We start from the raw sequence: 24,096 nt of genomic DNA, 5'->3' as shown, positions 1-24,096 counted from the left end.
TGAAAGTTTAGTCGAACATAATCGGCGTTCGTGGCAACAAGCTAGCGATACATTCAAACATTCCTGTCGGCAATTGTGACGTATTGTTGTGGGGGGTGGGGGGGTTTCGCACCACGGGACTGCCGTAAATAGGAGGTTGGCTTGGTAGAACGCGCCTTTATGTGCATGTGCTCGACGTATTGGCCACACCTGAACCAAGCGACGAGGTCGATGATAGTCTTATTTTTGCTTTGTTTTTTTTTTTTTTTTAACACCATCACACTGGCTTGCAATCGACGCAATGAGCACCCCTGGTGTAACTGAATTTCCTTTGACATGACTCATGATGTTGATGACTTTAGACGTAAATGCGCTCGCATTACGTGAAGCAGTTCTGAATATACGCTTTCATACATGCTCCATACATACTCAGTACGGTTAACTTGCATTTCCTGTTTCCGGGTGAATACCGGTTGTTTTGGAGCAGGCTTGTTTAGTTAACAACATTAATGAAATAAACACGTAAATTAATGTCAAGACCACACAAAAGAAGTGACGTCTTGAGAGAATATGAGGGGAGGGGCGTTACTGTTACTAGTGTTAGTGCCTCAACTTGGCTACGCTCGTGAAAGCAAAACAACGAACTCAAACAAATGCTCGTTCAATGTTGTCAACTAATATCCGGATTAATTTTAGGCAATTTTTCCTCAATTTTCTGGAGCAATATTCATGAAAATTTAAAAATCCGGAATTCCAGAGGACTTTCATCACTGATCCATCCATCCATCCATATTATTCACCGCTTATCCTCACAAGGGTCACAGGGAGTGCTGGAGCCTATCCCAGCTGTCAACGGGCAGGAGGCGGGGTACACCCTGAACTGGTTACCGGCCAATCGCAGGGCACATTGAGACAAACAAAACGCACCCACAATAACACCTAGGGGCAATTTAGAGTGTCCAATTAATGTTGCATATTTTTGGAATGTGGGAGGAAACCGGAGTGCCCGGAGGAAACCCACTCAGGCATGGGGAGAACATCCAAAGTCAACATAGGTGGGTCCGGGATTGAATGTGAGGCCAACTCTTTACCAACTGGGCCACCGTGCCGCTAGGTAAAGAGTTGAAAATATTTAATTTATTTTTTAACTGTGGCTTGATGTGCACTTGCTTGGTATTGATGCAGCACAAACAGAGATTTTTGTGCTCTAAAGAAGTCACCTGGAAGCTTAGTGTAGCTACATATTTCACTAATTGCATCTTGTAATCTGCAGAATACGATTTTCTCTTAAATGCCACATTTATTCAGTCCAAGATGCAGAATACAATTTCCTCTTAAATGCCACATTTATTCAGTCCTTCTCAGCTGTTTTTATCAGTTACCGCTAATGTTGAAATGATTAATTGTCAGAGGTACAGAAGTAGCAGGTACAGATACACAGGCCTAGACCGTCTTCTTGTGGTTGTTAGGGTGGAAAAACTGAATAAGCAGTTCAGAAAATGGATGGATGGATGTAATAATGTTTTAATAATTTCACACACACACACACACATATATATATATATATATATATATATAGATAGATATAGATATATAATTTTTTTTACATATAAATTGCTATAAAAAAACTGTGACTTATAGTCCAAAAAATACAGTAATAGACAGTACAGTCACCGAAGGAATGCCAATGTTTCTTAGCTATGGCTGAATTTGTTTTGCTTTATTATTTTATATTTCTGTTTTATAAAATACTATTGTTTTACTTGGAACAAGTTTATTTTAGCTATATTTAAAATTGAGTTTTGGTAGTAATTTTTTTCAAAATCAATGAATAATTGTGTTGTGATTTCAATATTAATCAAATAATTGTGATCATTATTTTTTCCCCATAGTTACCCAACTCTACAGTATATAAAATATGTCTTTCCTTTAGGCTGCCCCATTCTCTGTTTTGGACATCGATGTTGACAAGCTACTAAACAATTCTGGTATTGAATGTTATTAGAGTTCTGTTCACCAGTATGTCAGACTTTGTCAGTGTTGTACTGTACGGGTTCAATGACTGAAAGTTGATGAACTCGTTCAGATTTTGGGTGGACATGAACAGAGTTTAGGGGGCATGGTGGTGCAATTGGTTAGAGTGTTGGTCCCACATTTCTGAGGACTGGGGTTCAAATCCCAGCCCCTCCTGTGTGGAATTTGCATGTTCTAACCATGCCTGCACGGGTTTTCTCCAGGCACTCCGGTTTCCTTCCACCTCCCAAAAAACTTGTATTAATTTCAGATTCTAAATTGCTCCTAGGTGTGATTGTGAGTGTGAAGTAATTATTTGAACACCCTGCTACATTGGAAGTTCTCCCACTTAGAAATCACGGAGGGGTCTGAAATTTTCATCGTCACTGCATGTCAACTGTGAGAGAGATAATCTAAAAAGAAAAATCCAGAAATCACAATGTATGATTTTTTAACAATTTATTTGTGTGATACAGCTGCAAATAAGTATTTGAACACCTGTCTATCAGCTAGAATTCTGACCCTCAAAGACCTGTTAGTCTGCCTTTAAAACTCCACCTCCACTCCATGTATTATCCTGACTCAGAGGCACCTGTGTGGGGTCATTAGCTGGATAAAGACACCTGTCCACCCCATACAATCAGTAAGACTCAAATTTGTAATCTGGCCAAGACCAAAGAGCTGTCCAAGACATCAGAGACAAAATTGTACAACTCCACACGGCTGGAAAGGGCTACGGAGAAATTGCCAAGCATCTTGGTGAAAAAAGGTCCACTTTTGGAGCAATCATTACAAAATGGAAGAAGCTAAACATGACGGTCAATCTCCATTGGAGTGGAGCCCCATGCAAGATATGACCTTGTGGGGTCTCATTGATCCTTAGAAAGGTGAGGAATCAGCCCAGGACTACACGACAGGACTTGGTCAATGACCTGAAAAGAGCTGGGACCACCGTTTCCAAGGTGATTGTTGGTAATACACCAAGACGTCATGGTTTGAAATCATGCATGGCACGGAGTGTTCCCCTGCTTAAACCAGCACATGTCCTGTCTTAGGTTTGCCAATGACTATTTGGATGATACAGAGGAGTCATAGGACCTTTTGGTCATAAATCCACCAACCATGTGTTTGGAGGAAGACGAATGATGAGTTCCATCCCAAGGACAACCTCTTTCCCTCAGTCAGACCATTGAAGGTGGGTCGCAGCTGGGTCTTTCAAAATGACAATGACCCGAAGCACACAGTCAGGAAAAACAAGGAGTGGCTCCGTAAGAAGCATATCAAGGTTCTGGCATGGCCTCGCCAGTCTCCAGACCTAAGCCCAATAGAAAATCTTTGGAGGGATCTAGAGAAGATCTGTGTGGAGGAGTGGGCCAAAATCCCTCCTGCAGTGTGTGCAAACCTGGTGAACAACTACAGGAAATGTTTGACCTCTGTAATTGCAAACAAAAGCTACTGTACCAAATATTAACATTGGTTTTATCAGGTGTTCAAATACTTATTGTCAGCTGTATCACATAAATAAATGGTTAAAAAAAATCATACATTGTGCTTTCACAGTGGACATGCGCCTACGATGAAAATTTCAGAGCCCTCCATGATTTCTAAGTGGGAAAACTTGCAATATAGCAGGGTGTTCAAATACTTATTTTCTTCATTGTATGTCTATGTGCCCTGTGATTGGCTGCCCAATGATAGCTGGGATAGACTTCAACGCTCCCACGACCCTTGTGAGGATAAGCGGGTCATAAAATGGATGGATGAAGAAAGTTTATCTAATTTCTGCCTGATTAATTTTATTTTAAATAATCAATATGATTTTTCAATATGTATTGAAGCAGGGGTTATTTCATGAGTCGTTCTTGAGTTTTATCATCTGGTAGTTATGCTTCTCTGTTTGCTGTGGTGTGGTGGGATCATTTTAGTTTCGATGTGACACTGTGAGTATGTACATCATCAGTAATGACTTGCCTATACAGCAGTGTGGGGGAAATGTCAGCTTGTTCCGCTTACAGATGTGAAATGCAATTGTTCCTCACTACCTCATGACTTTCATCATAAGTTAGCTTACATCCATGCTAAAACACTCTCTGGCATGCATGCTAACAGTGTAACCAGTGTGTTTAAGTGTACTTTGTTGGACAAGTCACTCAACAATTGTAAATATTGAACTCAGTGCACCGCATTGTTAGACCCCATGTCTAATCTGACACCTTGTCCATTCAGAAGACAATTTAAGACCTTTATGATCACGAAAATGGGGTAAATTAAAAAAAACAAAACTTGGAGATCATAATGTGCGGGGCCGTGAACTGTGAACCGCGAATGGGAAACTGTATGTGAACAATGACTTTGATACACAATGACCAGGACAGTTATTAATAAAAAATAATAATAATAATTCACACAGTGCTGGATGCTAACAATGATGAAAATGTTTTAAATTGTAGAAAAATATATCAAACAATTGGTGCAGCGGTATCATCAATCAGGCAGTCATTTCATTGGGGATGTCAAAACCTCTGTATTTCTTGGCCACCACCTTGACAAAATGCAACTTTGGCTGCATCAATCATAAGTCCATCCATCCATTTTCTGAGCCACTTATCCTCACAAGATTCAATGGAGTCCTGGAGCCTATCCCAGCTGTCATTGGTTAGGAGGCAGGGTTCACCCTGAATTGGTTGCCAGCCAATCACGGCGCACATAGAGAGAGACAACATTTGCACTCACAATCACACCAAAAAGCAATTTAGAATTTTCAATTAATGTATGTTTTTGGGATGTGGGAGGAAACCAGAGTGCCTGGAGAAAACTCAAGTAGGCACAGGGAGAACATACAAACTAACATAACTAACATTAACACAAGTTAATCAATATTTTTCTATATGCTCTCCATAGATGTTCTGGGTAAAGTGATGACACTTCGGGGCGCCTTTCCTGAGAATCAGACTTTATTGGCTCAGGAAATCACCAAGCTGCGTTTTTACATCAACAGAGATTTGGAGACTGAACTGGGAGTCTCAGTGAGTTTTTTTCATTACTCGCTGTGGGTCCGGTTCAATTGTTTGGATATACCTTCTCCACATTGATTGGCTCATCCTATTTAATTTTGTGGGAAGAAAATCTGTAAAATGTATTATTTATTATTTCATCACACTTCACAAGTGTGTAGTCATAACTATAGTGTTTTGTGCTTCTCTTGGTTCCAGAATGCTATTTGTTGCTTTTAAAAATAATTCATCTGATTAAATTGATTGTATTACTTTCATTGTTCCTATTTTAATGTCTTTCAGTCCTCTGCTGATATCAAATTGAATTTTACAAGGCTTCAGCCACTACCACCTGAACACAAAAGCAAAGTTTCCCTTGTTATTAATAAGGTAATAATATTTGTGTATTGCACAAAGATAACAGTAAGTATGACTGCTGTGCTCACAAAATATTGTTCATACAGTTGAACCTCAGTTTATGAATGATCTTGTTTCTGAACAATTAAGTTATGGACTAAATGTTCCAAGCAACAAATAATAAACATTCCTGTCTGCAAAAACGCTAGGACATTACACAGTGATTAGCTACAGAAGACACCATGGGATCACATCACAATAATCCACAATAATAAGTACCATTTTACTTAATTCTTTATTATGCAGTATTATTATGCAGTATTTTAACCGTATTTACCTTTAATTAAGTTAAATATAACTGATCTCGGTCTGGTACAGGTTAACTGTATTTTCATAAACTTTAACAACAAAATTACCTTAATTTTCAAACATCTCATTTAGCAAATGGAGTCACGGAACAAATTAAATAATTAAAACGCCACTGTATATACCTGCAGTTCAATTTCAGTTCCATTGGATTCCATTTAACAACAACACAAATAATCAAAACCTTAAAATAGTGTGCACAAAACCCGTAAAAAAATACGACTCCTAGTTGACCTATCTTGCATGATGAAACTCAATGCTAATTCTATACAACTCTGCAAGCCTGTCTGAACATGACTACTGTGTCACAACAGTAGATTTTACAATTGGAGCGAGAAGCAAAGAAGTTGGATATGATCTGGATGTCCAATAATACTGAGTTGTGCCGCATTAATAAAATCGGAGGGGGCGGGGGGTTACGCCAAGTCATTACTTAGATATTGTCACATATTGTCAAGTTGCTGAAATAAAAACATTCATCCATTTTTATCTGCTCAGCTGCTCTCAGATTTAGAGGTGCTGAGTCTTATCCCAACCACTTCACACTTGGCAGCGAACCGCTCCATTATGGGTTTGATATTACGGCTCGATGAAGCCAACAGAACCACATCATCTGCAAAGAGCAGAGATGCAATGCTGATGCCACCAACCCTATCTCTAACGCTCGTGCATAAATACAGAAAAATATACATTATATTGTGCACCGTGTGCCATTGTGCAAAGCACAGGTAGCTATCTTATTTATGCTAAACATAACAATAGCTGCATCAACGATCACTCTTTTACATCGAGCTCTCAAATAAAACACAATTGTGACCTCAACATAATGTCTGTGAACATACAATACTTACAAAGACAAAAGTTTCCCAAGGTTCAAATGTGTAGAACACATTCAACAGAGTTATGAGTTGCCTTCAGACTTAATGTCAGCCATGCTCATATTCTCACCGGAGACACGTCAATGATCCTCTATAACATACAGAGCACTCACTCCGCATAGAAGCTGAATGATCCTCACAGGTCAAGAGGTGTCATTCTGATCCTTTTTCTTTTAAACATTTTAATGCACCGTATCATGAAATAAACATATTTTTAGCTAACTTATTTATCTTACGAAATATACAAATCTTTCAACGAAAGACATTTCAATGGCACTAAGCACGGCAAAATTTACAAGCTAGTCAGTGATCTTCCTCCACTTTTAAGCCCTCGCTAAAACTTATGGTCATCAAAATGAATGAGGAAGCTGGACCAAGTAAGAAGGCAAAAACATATCACTTTCATACAGAATGGGATGTGGACATTTTATTCACGACGTCATTTTCGAAGTGCATTTGCCTCATATGCCAGTCTACCATCGCAATACCAAAGAAGGGAAATATGGAACGGCATTTTTGGACAGTTCATGGAAAATACACCGACGTCCCGCCAAAAAGTGAGCTGAGAAAGAGAAAGGTGAAGGAATTCAAATCCCAGTTGTCTGGACAGCAGTCATTTTTCACTCGACAAACTTCAAAAGTGAAAGCCGCCACTGAAGCATTGTTCTGGGTGTCTTGTTATCGTTAAAAACAGTAAGTCCTTCGAAGACAGAGAGATGGTAAAAGAGGTATTCGTTGAAGCAGCGAACTCATTGTTCCAGGACTTGGAAAATAAGGCAGGGATATAATCTTCAATCAAAGCACTGCAATTGTCAGACATACGGTTACATGTTGCTGTGAAGCCATGAATGAGGATTTAATCCGGCAAATCTGAAAGGACATTGGAGATTGTGAGTGTTTCTCACTGCAGTTGGACGAATCTACGGATGTGATTGACACAGCCCAGATGTGCCTTTTCATTTGTATGGTGCTTGGCGATATCACTGCAAAAGAGGACCTATTAACAGTACTTCCCAAGAAAAAAACAAATGTGAGGAGAGGACATATTTCAGATGTTTAAAAACTTTAGCGAGAAAATTCAGCTCCCAGTGAACAAATTAGTGTCTATTATCACAGATGGAGCACCTGCAATGGTTGGACGTGTCAATGGATTTAGTGCAGGCAGGATGATGCATTCCCAGACATTTTGAATCTTGACCTGCAAGGAAAAGACAAAAGAGTCATCAATATGATCAGCTCAGTTAACATTTTCAAACAAAAGATGGAAGATTTTTTCTCAAAGCTACAGCGCCATGATTTGGCAAATTTCCAGAACCTGGCGTCAGAGCTGGAGACGCAAGGGATGGCCTGGGAGAAACTTGATCGTGTACGCGACACGGAGCAGAATGACAATTGCTTTCAAGTTTTTTCTTTGCTGGAGCCACTCCCTACATTCATGTGCTATTCTTTTCAGGAAAGTGTTGAGATTGATTCACTCGGATCAAACATTGTTGCAGCACTGTTTCACATAACCTCTTCTGGAGTGGACGATGAGATTTAACTCTACAAACTGACACTTAGCTGAAGTTGAAAGCTCATGGACAGTTCCAGAACTTACAGAGGAATCTACACCAACCTGAGGAGATGTGCTTGACTGCATTATTCGGCTTCCCTTGTTTATGTGAGTCAGGCTTTTCCTACATGAAGTTTATTAAGTCAAAATACCATTCCACCATGACTGATGAACATTTGGAAGCTACCGTCTGGACTATGCATCCCTATCTGATTTAATTCAGTGCAAGTCATCTAAGTAAACTCGGGTAATCACAAACAAATGTTAATCATTAATTATTATGTGTTTTGGAACATTGGCTCCTTCGGTTATGCAAGGTACATCAACATATATTGTACATACAAAGAATCCTCAATACAGCTGAAAATAATCCGATGTTTTGCATTTTTGTAATGAGCAGGTCATTTTGTCAACGCCATCTATTTGTGAGCACCCCTACAATAGTCCCTCACCAGAATCATCACTTTAAACTGCATACACCCCTTGAAGTCTTGAGACCCTTTGCACAATTGTCATTGCACTGTACTATTACTGTAATGGACACTCTAACTACTCTCAATTCGAGAAGACTGCATCTTAGCACAACTTCGCACAACTGTGAATTCTTTTAAGAATAAAAAATGTTCCCTGTCAATTGACTGTGTATTATTCTTTCAACTACCGGAGTATACATACTTGGCCAATAAAGCTGGTTCTGATTCTGATCCACACTTCGATTAACCATTTGTTTAATTGATGCCGCATCCTAATTGTACAAGTGGGAGAGGTCCGCTTATAAAAACCTCAGCATCCAAAATTGTTAGATCAATGAAATCTTGCTTCAGTACCTCTGATTGCTGGTTGAGAAGATCCAGGGCCCCTGTGTGTATAGTGACAGATTTCATAGTTGGGTTGTGATTAGAGATCTCGATTTAAAAAAAAAAAAAAAATTTTGAGGTATCAGACAGTGTCATCAGTAAAACACAGTACTTTGGTATTCTTCTCACTGCAAAAGTATTATACATCCTTGACAGCTCCATCACAAACTATTTACATTTGGGTGTCCCGATTTTTTCTTGTATGATTTAATTTCATAACCTTTCATTAGTGGTGGGATGAGCATTCATGGCCAGGGTCTTGTAAAAGTGTCTCAAATGTATTTGTAAGTCTAATGTCAATGTTTTGCATTGACTCACTTTCTTTTTTTCTTGCTCTTTGCTGTAGCGACAGTCCATGGCTGCTCACTCAGGGTTGAGGCAGGCCACAATGCAGGCCAGACGGATTTCTCAGTAATCTGCTGGTGTTGTGTCCTCCCTTTTAGATGTTCCATATCTTTGGGCTTTGCTCCCAGTAAATTTCGGGGAGAACTGCTAGATGATCCGTTATAGTTTCCACAGTCCCCATCTGTCGTCGTCGTTGAGCCAAGTGGCTGTCTGTTAGCACTTTTCTGCTCACCATTCTGTGACATCGGTTGAATGGTTTCATTCCCCGACTGTCCATTTACATCCATATACACTTCAAGACAATGGGTTTTTGTTTCCTGGATTGACATGCTCTGCAATAGTCTGTGATAGTCCTCAATGTCTGGTCTTGTTGCTAACACCGGGCTGTGTTCAGTTTAATCAGGTAAAGTCCTCATCTGACCACTATGGGTGTGATCCAGAGACCCTTGTTCAACACCATCTACTCTATCTATGTCTCCACTGCATCATTTTCAGTGAATATGATATTCTCTTTTGTTGCTTCACTAACGAAAACCACCCCTACCTTTCTCACAAACCCAACATCTCACTTGAAACCTCCTCCCTCACCTCCTGCTCAATAGAAATTAAACTTGTAGTCCACCTAAAACATCATTAAATGAAACAGTGAGAAAACACAAATCTTCGGCACCAAATCCACATTATCCAAGGCCAACAAGTCTTTGGCTCATTATATTGTTCCTTTCCTCAGGTTAGAGGTCTGTCCTCTACAGCATACTATCATTCACTTATCATATAACCAGGTCAGTCTACCTTCACATACGTAACACAGGTTTTAAAGTAACCAAGAGTCGCTGCTTCTATCTTTTAATAGAAGAAAAACAACGTTATGAGCAAGAAAAAGTGTGAACAGAGGCAACTTAAGCATTTGCACTGTATAAGAGCAAGAGAGGTCTGTGAAAAGAAACTCCTTCAAAACTGAGAGCAGTATACCAGGGTCTTGTTCGTGAGTGAGAGAAGAATGGAGCAGAAGATAGACAGGAGGATTTGTGCAGTATCTGCAGTTATGCAGATAAGTATGTCATGGTTTAGGAGGAGTTAAGTTGAAGCTCTTGATCTAGCTGTCAAGCTATGTTCCAACCATCAACTATTGTCACAAGCTGTGGCTAATGACTGAAAGAACAAGATCATTGAAACAGGCAGCTGTAATGAGTTTCCTTTGCAGGTTGTCCAGGCTGGTTACAATGGTTCTGGACACCGACAGTGACGAAAATAAAATAAGTATTTTAATACCCTGCTAATCATGCGGTCTACAATATATACATATATATATATATATATATATATATATATATATATATATATATATATATATAAAAACACAGTAAAAAAAAAATAAGTATTTGAACACCATGTTATATTGCAAGTTTTCCCACTTAGAAATCATGGAGGGGTCTGAAATTTTTATCGTAGGTGCATGTCCACTGTGAGTGAGATAATCTAAAAGGAAAAATCCAGAAAGCACAATGTATTTTTTTAAACAATTTATTTGTGTGATACAGCTGCAAATAAGTATTTGAACACCTGAGAAAACCAATGTTAAGAGTTGGTACAGTAGCTTTTGTTTGCAATTACAGAGGTAAAACATTTCCTGTAGTTGTTCATCAGGTTTGCACACACTACAGGAGGGATTTTGGCCCACTCCTCCACACAGATCTTCTCTAGATCAGGCAGGTTTCTGGGCTGTCGATGAGAAACATGGAGTTTCAGCTATCTCCAAAGATTTTCTATTGGGTTTAGGTCTGGAGACTGGCTAGACCATGCTAGAACCTTGATATGCTTCTTACGGAGCTAGTCCTTGTTTTTGCTGGCTGTGTGCTTCGGGTCATTGTCATGTTGAAAGACCCAGCTGCGACCCATCTTCAATGTTCTTGTCATGACCCATCGAGACAGAGGAAGGACCCAAATGCAGGAGTACACGGGAGACACAGAGGTAATTCGGGAAAAACGTTTATTGTGCCAAGCTCGGGGATCGGGGAGGCAGTCAGGTGCAGCAGCGGTAGTCAAGACGTCGGGAGTGGAGAGCGGGTCCGCGGGCAGGCAGGAGTCGATACACGGGAGATCGATCAAAGCAGGCAGTAATATCAAAGGAGTCAGGCTTACGGAGTCGGTCAGAGAACAGGCGGAGGTCGGTACAGACGGGTTGACGATCAGGGCTACAGGAGTGCTGGAACGGGGTTGGAATGATCTGGTGCCGGACCAGTCATCCCCATGGTCCTATATACACCGGGGCCAATCAGCTAGCATGAGGCGCAGGTGTACGCCTCCCAATCAGCAGGGCCGTGCAGGAACCCGCACAGCCAGGGCTGGACCGGCAGGACCAAACTTAAGACGGGCCTTGACATGTGCTGGTTTAAGCAGGGGAACCTTCCATGCCATGCATGATTTCAAACCATGACGTCTTCGTGTATTACCAACAGTCACCTTGGAAACGGTGGTCCTAGCTCTTTTCAGGTCATTGACCTAGTCCTGTCGTGTAGTCCTGGGCTGATTTCTCACCTTTCTAAGGATCATTGAGACCCCACGAAGTAATATCTTGCACGGGGCATGATTGACCGTCATGTTTAGCTTCTTCCATTTTCTAATGATTGCTCCAAAAGTGGACCTTTTTTCACAAAGATGCAATTAGCAATTTCTCCGTAGCCCTTTCTAGCCGTGTGGAGTTGTACAATTTTGTCTCTGGTGTCTTGGACAGCTCTTTGGTCTTGGCCAGATTACAAGTTTGAGTCTTACTGATCGTAGGGGGTGGACAGGTGTCTTTATGCAGCTAACGACCTCACACAGGTGCATCTGATTCAGGATAATACATGGAGCGGAGGTGGATTTTTAAAGGCAGACTAACAGGTCTTTGAGGGTCATAATTGTAGCTGATAGACATGTTTTCAAAAACTTATTTGCAGCTGTATCACACAAATAAATCTTTAAAAAATTATACATTGTAATTTCTGGATTTTTCTTTTTAGATTATCTCTCTCAGTGGACATGCACCTACGATGAAAATTTCAGAAACCTCCATGATTTCTAAGTGGGAGAATTTGCAATATAGCAGGGTGTTCAAATACTTGTTTTCTTCACTGTACCTGATGAGGTGTTCAGGCTAGGTCCCACCGGGAGGAGGCCAGAGGGACAACCCAACCTCGGACATGTTGGAGTGACTATGTCTCTTGGCTGGCATGCAGATGCCTCGGTATTCCTCTGGAGCAGCTGGATGAAGTGGCCGGAGAGGCTGGAGTCTGGGGTGTGCTGCATAAGAAGATGGCCCGTGACTGGATCTCGAATAAGCCGTTAATAATGGATATATGGGTGGAGTGCAAAAAGAATTGCAGCTGTAGAAAAGATTTGCTTGTTATTTATCAATTCATCCAACACCAGATTTTTAAATTCTAAAATTTATTTTCAAATCATAATGGAAACAACTAGGATGTTTGGATGGGTGGATTGACAGATGGATTATGCAAACTTCTCAGCATATACTGCATACTGCTTTTGTCAAGATACACTTCCCTCATTACTTCCTTTGAACAATTGCTTTGATGTGCTGCTTTCTATGCGAACTAGAGAAAAACTAAAAATCTCCACAAAGTCTTACTCGGTCATCTGATTATCAATTTTAACGCTGATGAACCAAGTTATGAAGTTGACTGGTGTTTTTTCTCGTCACAGGACACAGTGGACTTAAATATGGAGACACATGAATGGTAAATATCCATTTCACTGTTCTGCTCAAAATACAAACTTCGGTTTTGTTGTACCTCTTACAACAAAGACGGTCTTCTCATGTGCAGATCATGTACAAGAGCCTCTTAAAATCCAAATGTTACTTCAGCTTTTCTGTTATTTCCTTGAAAATCCACAGCAATGATGACGATATTGCAGTTCGTTTGGATTTTGACATTCCACAACAAGAGAAAGAGTATTTGAAAAAGAGAAAGCTTGTTGTGGGACAGAAAATGCAAGAGCTCTTTGGCTTAGATTCTCCACCATCACCAGATCAGGTGCAATTTTACATCATGATGTGCTATCAATATGCTATCATATGTATATTCTTGGCTGTGGGGCACAATTTTATACATAGTCAAAGACTGATTGCAACACTTAAAAAAGTACAGTATGATGGCCAGTGTGCTAAACTGAGGTTTTTAAACAGGATACGCCTTTAGAATTAGTGAACAAAACATTCTGAATGGCAATTACTCAAACTTGAACTGTCACCATATTGTGGAGGAGGGGATGACTCTAGGAGCTCAGTTGTTGGTGACTTTATACCTTGCAATACAGTGCAAAATGCTCAAAGTATACATGGTTGGGATTGCCTTAACCAATGAGTTGGGCTTCAGTACCAGTCCTATTGAGCAGGCTTGGACTCCACTTTGGAGTTAACCTGATGAGAGCAGGTAAGTAGGTGTGAGCATACTTATCACACAATTGGCATTGCCCACACCAACCTAGAATGGTTCCATTCATACCTCACACGCTGTTTTCAGTTTAATCAGGTAAAGTCCTCATCTGACCACTATGAGTGTGATCCAGGGACCCTTGTTCAACACCATCTACTCTATTTCTCCACTGCATCATTTTCAGTGTATTTGATATTCTCTTTTGTTGCTTCACTAATGAAAACCACCCCTACCTTTCTCACAAACCCAACATCTCACTTGAAACATCCTCCCTCATCTCCTGCTCAATAGAAATTAAACTTGTAGTCCACCTAAAACATCATTAAATGAAACAGTGATAAAACACAAATCTTTGGCACCAAATCCACATTATCCAATGCCAACGGGTCTCTGGCTCATTAGTTTCTTCCTTTCTTCAGGTTAGAGGTCTCTCCGCCACAGCATACTATCATTCACTTATCATATAACCAGGTCAGTCTACCTTCACATACGTAACACCAGCTGACTCTGCCCCTCCCTCAAAGCTATACCATCTCCATCCTTACCCAGAGTCTCATCTTCTGTATCTATCATTGCAACTCTTTACTCTTCAGCACTCATACGTTTTGCCCTCAGGTTCAATTGATATGGAACTCGGCTGCATGTACTGTATCATCACCAAACCCCCTCAATACAGCACATAACGCCCATTGTACAGGAATTCCAGTAGCTTCTGGTCAATCTAGGATTTCAAACTCCTTTTGCATCCCTTCAAAGCCATCCAAACCTCTCCTCACTATATCTGCTGACCTCCTCAACATTGCCTCTCCGACCCACAATCTAACTTCCTCCTCCTTCATTCACCTAACCGTACCCCGTGCCACCTCGCACCATGGGGAGCAGAGTTAAAACAATCTGATCGCCATTCATTTCAAAATCTTTTATCACTTACAAATTCAGATTTAAAGCACACCTGTTCATGATCGCATTATACTCACTTTTAAGTACATTTATTTTTTTTTTTGGTTTTTATTTACAGTAAATGTTATATTTTTGTATTACTGATATATGATTCACTGTCACTCAGAGCCTCAGAAGGCACTAACAAATACAATGTATTGTTATTACTCTTATTATTATTAGGGAAAAGGAGGAGGAGAAGGAAGAGAAGGTTCATAGACATATTGAGAAAACACATGAAGGCAGTTGGTGTTCGAGAGAAGGATGCAGAAGATAGGTTTAGATAGCAACCCTGAAAGACTGTTTATTCTTCGGCTTTAGATGGAGATCAGGATATATTTTATGTCCAAATTATGCACAAATTCAAAATGTTCCAAAGGGTTTAAATTCCAGTAATTTTCCCTCCCACTGTTTTTAAAACCCAAAATACAAATTAAAAGGTTTTCCTCGTCATTGTGAGTCAGATGATCTTCCAGCTCATCTACAATAAGCTCCAGTTGTCTTATGTTTGTCCAGTGTTCAGGAGCAAGAGTTGACGCAGGACAACTACTGGCTGATTCACCTTTTCTGAAAATTAAATTGGCAGTGAGGATGGAACCCTGAGGGTCCTGGTAGAACCTATCCAAGAGTCCATGGATGTGTGGCAGAGAAGGCTGTGACAGTGTGTTAGACTGCAGGGGAATAGTTTGGATTTGAAATAATCTTGTGTGACAGCTGCCCTGGGCCTTTTCTGAAACATCTAATTTATGACTCACAATTCATCGATACTTCTGTCAGGAGTAATCGTGTTCCATTATAAGCCCTCTACTGTATACCTGTGTCATAACACTGGCTCCACCAATGTCTGACATAGTATGCTTTGGATCACAGACATTTTGAAAATCATTTGCTTAGCTTCAACTAAAATTCCAACATTCATCCCAATTTGAAAAGAGTACAACATTCCAAAGCCAAAGCATTTCTCTATCTGTAGCTTTCATATGAAGTTGTTGTCTGCTTTTCATTATTTAGGTGCCAACTATAGCATTGGTGGGTTCTGGGGGAGGATCAAGAGCAATGACAGGCCTACTTGGTAGTTTGAAAAGCCTGAAAGAAATACAATTACTCGATACTGTCTCTTATATCACTGGAGTATCTGGATCAACTTGGTGAGTGTGCTTTTTAATTTAAAAAACAAAATATAATTGCAAAGTAGTCTTAAGTTGTGGTTAAAAATCATACTAAATGATTTGCTTGTCATTTTAAAGGGACAATGTGGCTGGAAGTAGATAACAGTGTCACATTTGCGTTATCTTAGAAAAATCCACACCACTCAATTAGGGATTTAAAAATTATTTGTTTTTCTAATGTGACCAGGGCTATGACTGCTTTGTCCAAAGATGAAAACTGGTCACAGGATGGCATCGACAGTACCATCGCTGAACTAAGAAAAGAGCTATGTAAGAATGTCCTGAGTGTCTTCTCTACAGAGAAAATGGAATATTATAGGCAAGAAATGAAAGAAAAAATGAATGACGGGCACATTATGTCACTTACTGATATGGCAGGCCTGATTTATGAACACATTGCTTTTGGGAAAGTAAGTATCATATTTTTGCTCAGCAAAAAAATTTTATTTTAAAAAAACAATCATTATATGAGTGGACACTTGCAGAAAATTACCAATACCCTCTCTGAGCAGCAGAGGACGGTAAATGAAGGCCAAAACCCTTTCCCCGTATACACTGCTGTCAATATGAAGGAGAAGAGTGGCTTTGATTCAGAACCTGGTAAATATCATTGTCTGTTTTGTTTTAGTTTGGCACTTTACCAGGTATTTAACATATCCTATGCATTTTTTTTAAGCTTTCGTAATCAATACATATTTGGTATCCTCGAAATTTTTTTCCACCGATGAAATAAAGGCTTGGGATTCAATATAAAAGGCAATTCACATGATGAACATTTCACTTTTTTCTCCCCTCGGAATATGTATTTTGTACTCTGTTTAACCAATTACCAGAGTGGTGCGAGTTTACCCCCTATGAGGTTGGGTTTCAAAAGTATGGAACTTTTGTACGAGCTGAGGACTTTGGCAGCCAGTTCTTCCTGGGTCATCTTGTCAAAAAACTTCCAGAAGTTCGGATCCCTTATCTTATTGGTGAGAACATACATTTGCGCATTTAGATATCGTTTCCTCTCTCTGTATAGTGTGTGAACTCTTGGGAATTTTTTAAAGAATTTAAAAAATTATGCATGAATTGCTTATCAAATTTCACAAGAACAAACAGTTTTCTTAAACGAATATCACACAATTAGTTTTTCAGCGGCATGATCGACAAATTGATTAACACATCTGCGTCTCACTTCTGATGAGCAGGATTCTAATCCCTGCCCTGCCTCTATGGAGTTTGAATATTCTCCCTGTGCCTGCGTGGGTGTTCGCCGGGTACTCTGTTTTTCTCACACATCCAAAAAACATGCACGGTAGGTTAACTTAAGACTCGAAATGACAAAGGGCAGCCTTGGTTAGAGTCCAACTCTCACCGGAAATGAGTCCGACTTAATGCCGGCAAAGCGGACCAAACTCTGATACTGGTCGTACAGCGATCAAACAGCCCATATCAGAGGGTTCGGTACCGCATACTCCCAAGGAAACCCCACAGGACTCCCCGAGGGACACGGTCGAACACCTTCTCCAAGTCCACAAAACACATGTAGACTGGTTGGGGGAACTTCATGCTCTCTCAGCCTAAAAGGTTCTTGACCCCTGCAATAGGTCATTGCCATTTGTTGAGATTGAGCACTTCCATTGGTTAGAAAGTAGCTCATTTCCTCCAGGTAGGACCTGAACCACTTAAGGCCCATTCCATTTTGTCCTAGCCATGTTTCCAATCTGTTCCGAAGTATGCACTAAGATCCAACAAGAACAAAGTTGACACCTTTTCAGAATCATTATTCAACCTTATATCATTTAGCACTTTGATAAGAGCAGTGTTTGTATTGTGATGAGTTCGGAAACTTGATTGATATTTTTAAAACGTCAATTTAAATTAAAGAAATTGCTCAGTTGATTAAAGATAAGTTTCTCAACAATTTTGGCTATAGGTTGCTAACATGGAAGCATCCAGTGCTCTGTTTTTTAGAAGAGGCTTAAGAGAAGCCAGCTACTTTAAAAATCTACCGAAATCCCGATATACATTTTAAAATAGATGTTATGAAAACTACATTTGATATTATTTACTTTAATGTCTATACGAAAAAAAAAATGAGCAGAGAGCGTGTCATTCATGCGCAAAGTTGCGAAGTCTCCCTTGACATCCAAGTGGCAGCCATATTGCCTGCAACATTATTTACAGATGTCACACTGGGACAGTCGCCATTGAGAAGATGCTGCATTTTGGGGATGAAAAAAAACATATAATTTTTACAATAGGTATAAACCAATGTAAACACTTGGCCCCGCTACTGTAAAAACTGTCACTTCCTGGTTCTTCTCCAACACAAATGCCTTAAGAGGATTTTCATGGTGGGAGATGCAAAAATCCATATACGACAACATCCTAACGTGTAGTGAAAAAACAGATCACTTTATTTCGGTTGCCTTTTTCTTTTTAAATTAAAAATATACTAAAATCATGCTTTACGTGTCGGTAGACCTTGAAGAGCTTTAGGAAACTTGCCAGACTGAAGTGAGAAATTGATTATTTGACTCAAATCACCTAGTAATGACTTCACAATAGTTTTGAAAAAGCCAGATGGTATTGAGTCAAGAAAGAAATTCAGCTCTTTGCTGGTATCAGCTGCTCAACCGTTGTTATTTTTTGGGTCAACTGTATTAAATTCTGACATGACAGAGTTTTCCTGAGGTGGCTTCACATATTTTATCATTTTGCTGATTTATGCTGATATCTGACATGATTGATTGTGTTTTTTCACTAAAATAACGGCTGTTACAAGTTCTGGAGCTATTTGATTGGGGAGGTGGGGGCGGGGGTTGAGCTTGTCAACCACAGCAAACAGAGTATTGCTGAGGTTTTTACTGATGATTTCACATATGTGTTGCTGTCTACCCCTGACTAACTTGGTGAAAATTACAAAGACTTTCTCCACAGAGGTCATGTACCTCTACCTTTGCCATTCACAGCATCTCAATATGTCCCTTTCTCCTCTCCTTGGTCCTCTCAGTGCCCCACTTGTTCTTAGCTAACCTCTTTCTTTGTATGATTTCTTCTATTATGAAATTCCACCACCATGTCTCCTTCTCTTCTTTCCTGCCAGAACATACACCAAGTACTCTCTTGCCTGTCTCTCTTATCACCTTGGCTATAGTGGTCCAGTCTTCTGGAAACTCCTCCTCTTCTACAGTCGGTAACTTTCTTTAGATTACATTGTCTGCACAAGCTCTACTTCACCTCCATGTTTCAACCTCCGCTCGTGTGGGTCACTCTATCTTCCTGCCGCTTCTAGAAAAAAATGCTCACTACTGTCATTCCCATCCTTTTTGCAAAGTCTACCATCAACTGTCCCTCCAAGTTCCTTTCCTGGATGCCGTTCTTACCTGTTACTTCTTCATCACCCCTGTCTTCTTCACCAACATGTTACAATCTGCATCATTCACAACTTTCTCTGTCTGGGGTGCTCAAAACTACTTTGTCTAGCTCCTTGCAGAATTTCTATTTCATCTCTAGGAAACATCCTACCTGTCCATAGCCGCTAATCACATGACAAATAACACCCTCAATTTCAAGTTTCAGCCTCATCAGTCAATCTGATCTCAATCTTTTTTTTTTTTTTTTTTTTTTACACCTCCAAGAGATTCTTAGCTAATTCTTTTAAAAGAACTCATTTATCCATTGATCTGACAATCTAAAATAATTTAAACCCTGCCCGTAATGTTTTAGGCTTACTGACTTTGCACTTAGTCTCCTGGACACACAATATATCACCTTTTCTTGTAATCATCAGTCAGCCAACTCCTGAGATTTTCCTTTCATAATTCCATCACGCTAAGTCCTCATATTCAATTCCAGGTTCTGTGGTGTGCTCTTTTCTTTCTGGAACCCGCTTTCAACCTGTCTTTCATTTTTGACCCACAGTAGCTGAATTTCCACTAGCACCCTACAGGTTAAAATTGCTGGAGATGGACTATGTTCACCCAAACCGTGACTAATCCGGTATGGAATTTTGCAAGCACTTATATTTGTTTGGCAAATTTTTAAAACAGAGGACATTCCTGACTTAACCCTCTACATGTTTAACGGTCTTGAGACCTCCCTACAGTTTGCACTCGCTTCTGCCCCCAATAGTGCTGCATTGAGATCACCCATGGACACCTAACTGTGAAATTTGTCATTTTACACACTGGGGCCCTGTATGATGTCAAGCAGCAATCAGAAGTACTAAAGCAAGATTTCAAAGATCGCCTCATGAAAGTGCACTGATTAGATGCTGAGGTTTTCATAAGTGGACATCTCTTTATGATTTGGAGAAGAACGTTAAAGTAGGCTCACTCAATTAAATAAGTGGCTCAAAGAAGTGTGTAGTGCACTATCAATGAGTTTCTTTGACAATTTCTGCATTTTTTAGGGGGAACACAGACATATTTACAAGATAAATGGTTTATGCCTGTCCATTGGGGGTTACCCCGGTAGATGATAGGGTAGCCTCCCTCCACCTTCTGGTGGGGGGGGTGGGTCCTGACTGTTGTATGTGTCGATGCACCAAACAACACTTCAGATTACCCACCCTTTTTTAAATCCTTAGAGGGAGTGCTGGAGAGCGCTTAGTCTGGGGACTCCACCATTCTGATGGGGTACTCCACTGCCCATGCTGGCAATGACAGTGAGATCTGGATGGATGTGATTGAGAAGAACACCCCCGCCCCATCTGAACCTGAGTGGTGTTCTGTTACTGGAGTTCTGTGTTTATCATGGATTATCGTGTAGACATTGGGGACACTGCCTCAGGATAGGCAGACCAGGGTGGTGGTCCCCCTTTTCAAGAAGGAGGACTGGATAGTGGTGTTCCAACTACAGGTGGATCACTATCCTCAGCCACCCTGGTAAGGTCTATTCAAGCGTGTTGGAGAGGCGGTCCATCAAAAACTCGAATCTCAGATTCAGGAGGAGCAATGTTGTTTTCGTCCTGGCCGTAGAACACTGGACCGGCTTTACACCATTGGCAGGATCCTCGAGGGTGGGTTAGGGTCTACATGTGTTATGTGGACTTGAAGAAGGTATTCAACCGTGTCCTTTGGGGGGTCCTCTGGGTGGGCGGGTTCTTCGGGACTATGTACCTGATACAGGCTGTTCGGTCCCTGTATGACCAGTGTCAGAGTTTGGTCCACATTGCCGGCAATAAGTCAGAATTGTTTCCAGTTGGAATCTTCCAGAGTTCAGGTTTGGAAGGAAATAAAGGCACACGACTGGATCTATGATCCTTCTCCAGCTGTCCTAAAATTCTATGATAGCTGAGATTGACCTTGTGCACAATTCTGAGAAGCCCTTGCTGTCAATTTTCTACAACTGCCAACATCGACTTAGAGCCTCCAACTTATTTGCGAAGGGGGCAACTTAACATCTCACTTTGTTTTTGAATGATTCTTCTGAATTTATTTTATGACAAATTAATGCAAAAATCAAATAAATTCCGAACAGTTTACATATTTTTCTATGACACTGTATGTGCGTCCGTGGGTGTGTGCACTCGCACTTGTGTGCCTGCCTCCGTGCCTGTGTAACTATACAATATTGTTTTTACAACTCTAATTTTAATAATAATTACTGAGAAGCAATTTAAAGTTAATATTTTTCTTCACAATTAGGAATATGGAGCAGTTGCTTTTCAGTCAACCTAACTCAATTGTTCACGCTCGCCACTGGTTCGGAAACTGAGTCTCACTCCTGGTTTGGGCCAGATATCAACAACATAGGTAAAGCTAATTCTGAATAACACGTGACAAGTACAGGAATATGAATAATATCATAATGAGTTACGAAGAATGTTTTGATTTGAAAAATGCATTTGGTACCTTGTTTTATTGGGGTCAAGAAGCACAGTGGAATACTGGTTAGCACGTCTGCTTTTGAGGATGCAGGTTCAAATATTACCTCACTTGTGTGGAGTTTGCATGTTCTACCTGTACCCCCACCCCACGGACACTTCAGTTCAGCTGGGATAGGCTCTAACACTCCCACAACCCTCGTGAGGATAAGCAGCTAAAAAAATGAATGGATGATAGTTTAATTGAAGATTCTAAATTGCCCATAGGTGAGAATGTGAGAATGTTGGTGCAAATAGTTGTAAGGTTATATTTTCCCTATGATTGGGTGGTGATGAGCTCAGGGTGTACCCCACCTCTCACGCAGAGTCAGTTGGGATAGTCTCCAGCATGCCTGTGACCCGAGTGGGGATAAGACCTATGGAAAATTGATAAATGGAAAATTTTGGTTCTTAATCCGTTCATCCATTTATAGTGCTTTTCCTCATTAAAGTTGTGATGTTCTTTTTTAGTCATACAGAGATAATCTATTTCATACTCACCCAATATTGTATTTGAGCAGACTACACCTAACTTAAATAAAGTTACACTTGCTAGAACTGCTTCATGACTCAGTCCATGCAGGTCATTGTTAACATTCAAATATTTCAAATGAGGATCCAAGACAAACAATTGTATGACCATAGATGTTTGCCAACAGTTTGGAAATTCAAAAGGGCTCTTTAAAAATATTAATTTTTATAGAAACACTTCAAGATGATTACATCACCATATTGAACATATAAAGGTGACACACCCCTGTATTATAAATATTAATTTCATATTTATTTATCCTGGAATGTTCTGACTTGCCTTTTTTCTTTGACAACAACTTTAATGAATACACTAAGTGAATGTGGATTCAATATAGATATTAATGCTATTTTAATGGTCAAGTGAAGTACTTCTGTTTTCCTACTTTTGACAGAGACTGATGATGAGCCTTCAACTCTTGATACACACCTCATAGATTCACCTACAGATGTATCCAGAATCATCAGTGATTTCTTGAGGAATCGCCCAATTAGTTCTAAAGTCTACAATTTCATGAATGGCCTCCTTCTGCACAAAAACTACAATGCCAGTAGAAACTTCAGAGCCTGGAAAGGTAAGCACTCATCAATGAAGTGGTATTTCTGAAATGGAAAAATATTAGTTGACAAAAGAGTTTGCATTTTGTTCTCTTTGTTTTATAGCAAAGCAAAGAGATAATGCACACACACGCACACACCCACACTCACATACACACACACACACACGCACACAGACGCAGGCAACTTACTCAGTTCTACAATGAAGAAAATAAGTGTATTTGAACACCATGCTATATTGCAAGTTCTCTCACTTAGAAATCATGGAGGAGTCTGAGATTTTCATCGTAGGTGCATGTCCACTGTGAGAGAGGTAATCCAATATGAAAAATCCAGAAATCATGTTGTAGAATTTTTTTAAACGATTTATTTGTGAGATACAGCTGCAAATAAGTATTTCAACACCTGAGAAAACCAATGTTATTATTTGGTACAATCGTCTTTGTTTGCAATTACAGAAATGAAACGTTTTCTGTACTTGTTCACCAAGTTTGCACACACTGCAGGAGGGATTTTGGCCCACTCCTCCACACAGATCTTCTCTAGATCAGACAGGTTTCTGGGTTGTCGCTGAGAAACACGGACTTTCAGCGCCCTCCAAAGACTTTCTATTGGGTTTAGGTCTGGAGACTGACTAGGCCACGCCAGAACCTTGATATGCTTCTTACGGAGTCACTCCTAGGTTTTCCTGGCTGTGTGGTTCGGGTCATTGTCATGTTGAACGACCCAGCCATGACCCATCTTCAATGCTCTGACAGAGGGAAAGAGGTTGTTCCCCAAAATCTCACAATACATGGCTGCGGTCATCCTCTCCTTAATACAGTGCAGTCGTCCTGTTCTATGTGCAGAAAAAAAAAAAGTATGACGCTACCACCCCCAACCTTCACAGTAGGGATGGTGTTCTTTGGATGGAACTCATCATTTGTCTTCCTCCAAACACGGTTAGTGGAATTATGACCAAAAAGTTCCATTTTGGTCTCATCTAACCACAAAACCTTCTCCTATGACTCCTCTGTATCATCCAAATGGTAATTGGCAAACTTAAGACAGGCCTTGACATGTGCTGGTTTATTTCAAACCATGACGTCTTGGTTTATTACTAACAGTCAGAATTCTAGCTGATGGACAGGTGTTCAAATACTTAGTTGCAGCTGTATCACACAAATAGATTGTTTAAAAAAATCATACATTTTGATGTCTGGATCTTTCTTTTTAGATTATCTCTCTCAGAGTGGACATGCACCTAAGATGAAAATTTCAGACCCCTCA

At 40.2% G+C, this 24,096-nt stretch overlaps 1 protein-coding gene and 1 long non-coding RNA gene across 12 annotated transcripts in view; one reads left to right on the top strand and one right to left on the bottom strand.

Moving 5' to 3' along the window:
* The window catches only part of LOC133510266 (uncharacterized), a 42,144-nt gene that overhangs the window by 2,786 nt on the left and 15,262 nt on the right, over positions 1-24,096 (bottom strand). For 2 of the 11 annotated variants that reach the window (XR_009797561.1, XR_009797563.1), the window contains 5 exons: positions 22,700-22,872; positions 22,054-22,115; positions 12,460-12,705; positions 7,712-7,784; positions 6,560-7,569 (listed from right to left, as the gene is read on the bottom strand). This is a non-coding gene — a long non-coding RNA (uncharacterized LOC133510266). Of the gene's footprint in view, positions 1-6,559; positions 7,570-7,711; positions 7,785-8,965; positions 8,998-12,459; positions 12,706-22,053; positions 22,116-22,699; positions 22,873-24,096 lie in introns of all 11 variants that reach the window. The other 9 variants (XR_009797565.1, XR_009797560.1, XR_009797568.1 and 6 more) reach the window with 7 other exon arrangements.
* The window catches only part of LOC133510264 (cytosolic phospholipase A2 zeta-like), a 42,916-nt gene that overhangs the window by 11,636 nt on the left and 7,184 nt on the right, over positions 1-24,096 (top strand). Inside the window, exons 12-22 of the mRNA XM_061838085.1 lie at positions 1,913-1,967; positions 4,894-5,018; positions 5,289-5,375; positions 13,043-13,077; positions 13,236-13,374; positions 15,727-15,863; positions 16,072-16,294; positions 16,370-16,484; positions 16,718-16,855; positions 21,521-21,628; positions 22,665-22,844. Coding sequence (XP_061694069.1) covers positions 1,913-1,967; positions 4,894-5,018; positions 5,289-5,375; positions 13,043-13,077; positions 13,236-13,374; positions 15,727-15,863; positions 16,072-16,294; positions 16,370-16,484; positions 16,718-16,855; positions 21,521-21,628; positions 22,665-22,844 — 1,342 coding nt within the window. The remainder of the gene's footprint in view (positions 1-1,912; positions 1,968-4,893; positions 5,019-5,288; positions 5,376-13,042; positions 13,078-13,235; positions 13,375-15,726; positions 15,864-16,071; positions 16,295-16,369; positions 16,485-16,717; positions 16,856-21,520; positions 21,629-22,664; positions 22,845-24,096) is intronic.

The sequence above is a fragment of the Syngnathoides biaculeatus genome, chromosome 12 (assembly GCF_019802595.1).
Source record: "Syngnathoides biaculeatus isolate LvHL_M chromosome 12, ASM1980259v1, whole genome shotgun sequence".
Lineage (NCBI taxonomy): Eukaryota > Metazoa > Chordata > Actinopteri > Syngnathiformes > Syngnathidae > Syngnathoides > Syngnathoides biaculeatus.
This window is presented reverse-complemented; position numbering and strand designations above follow the sequence as displayed.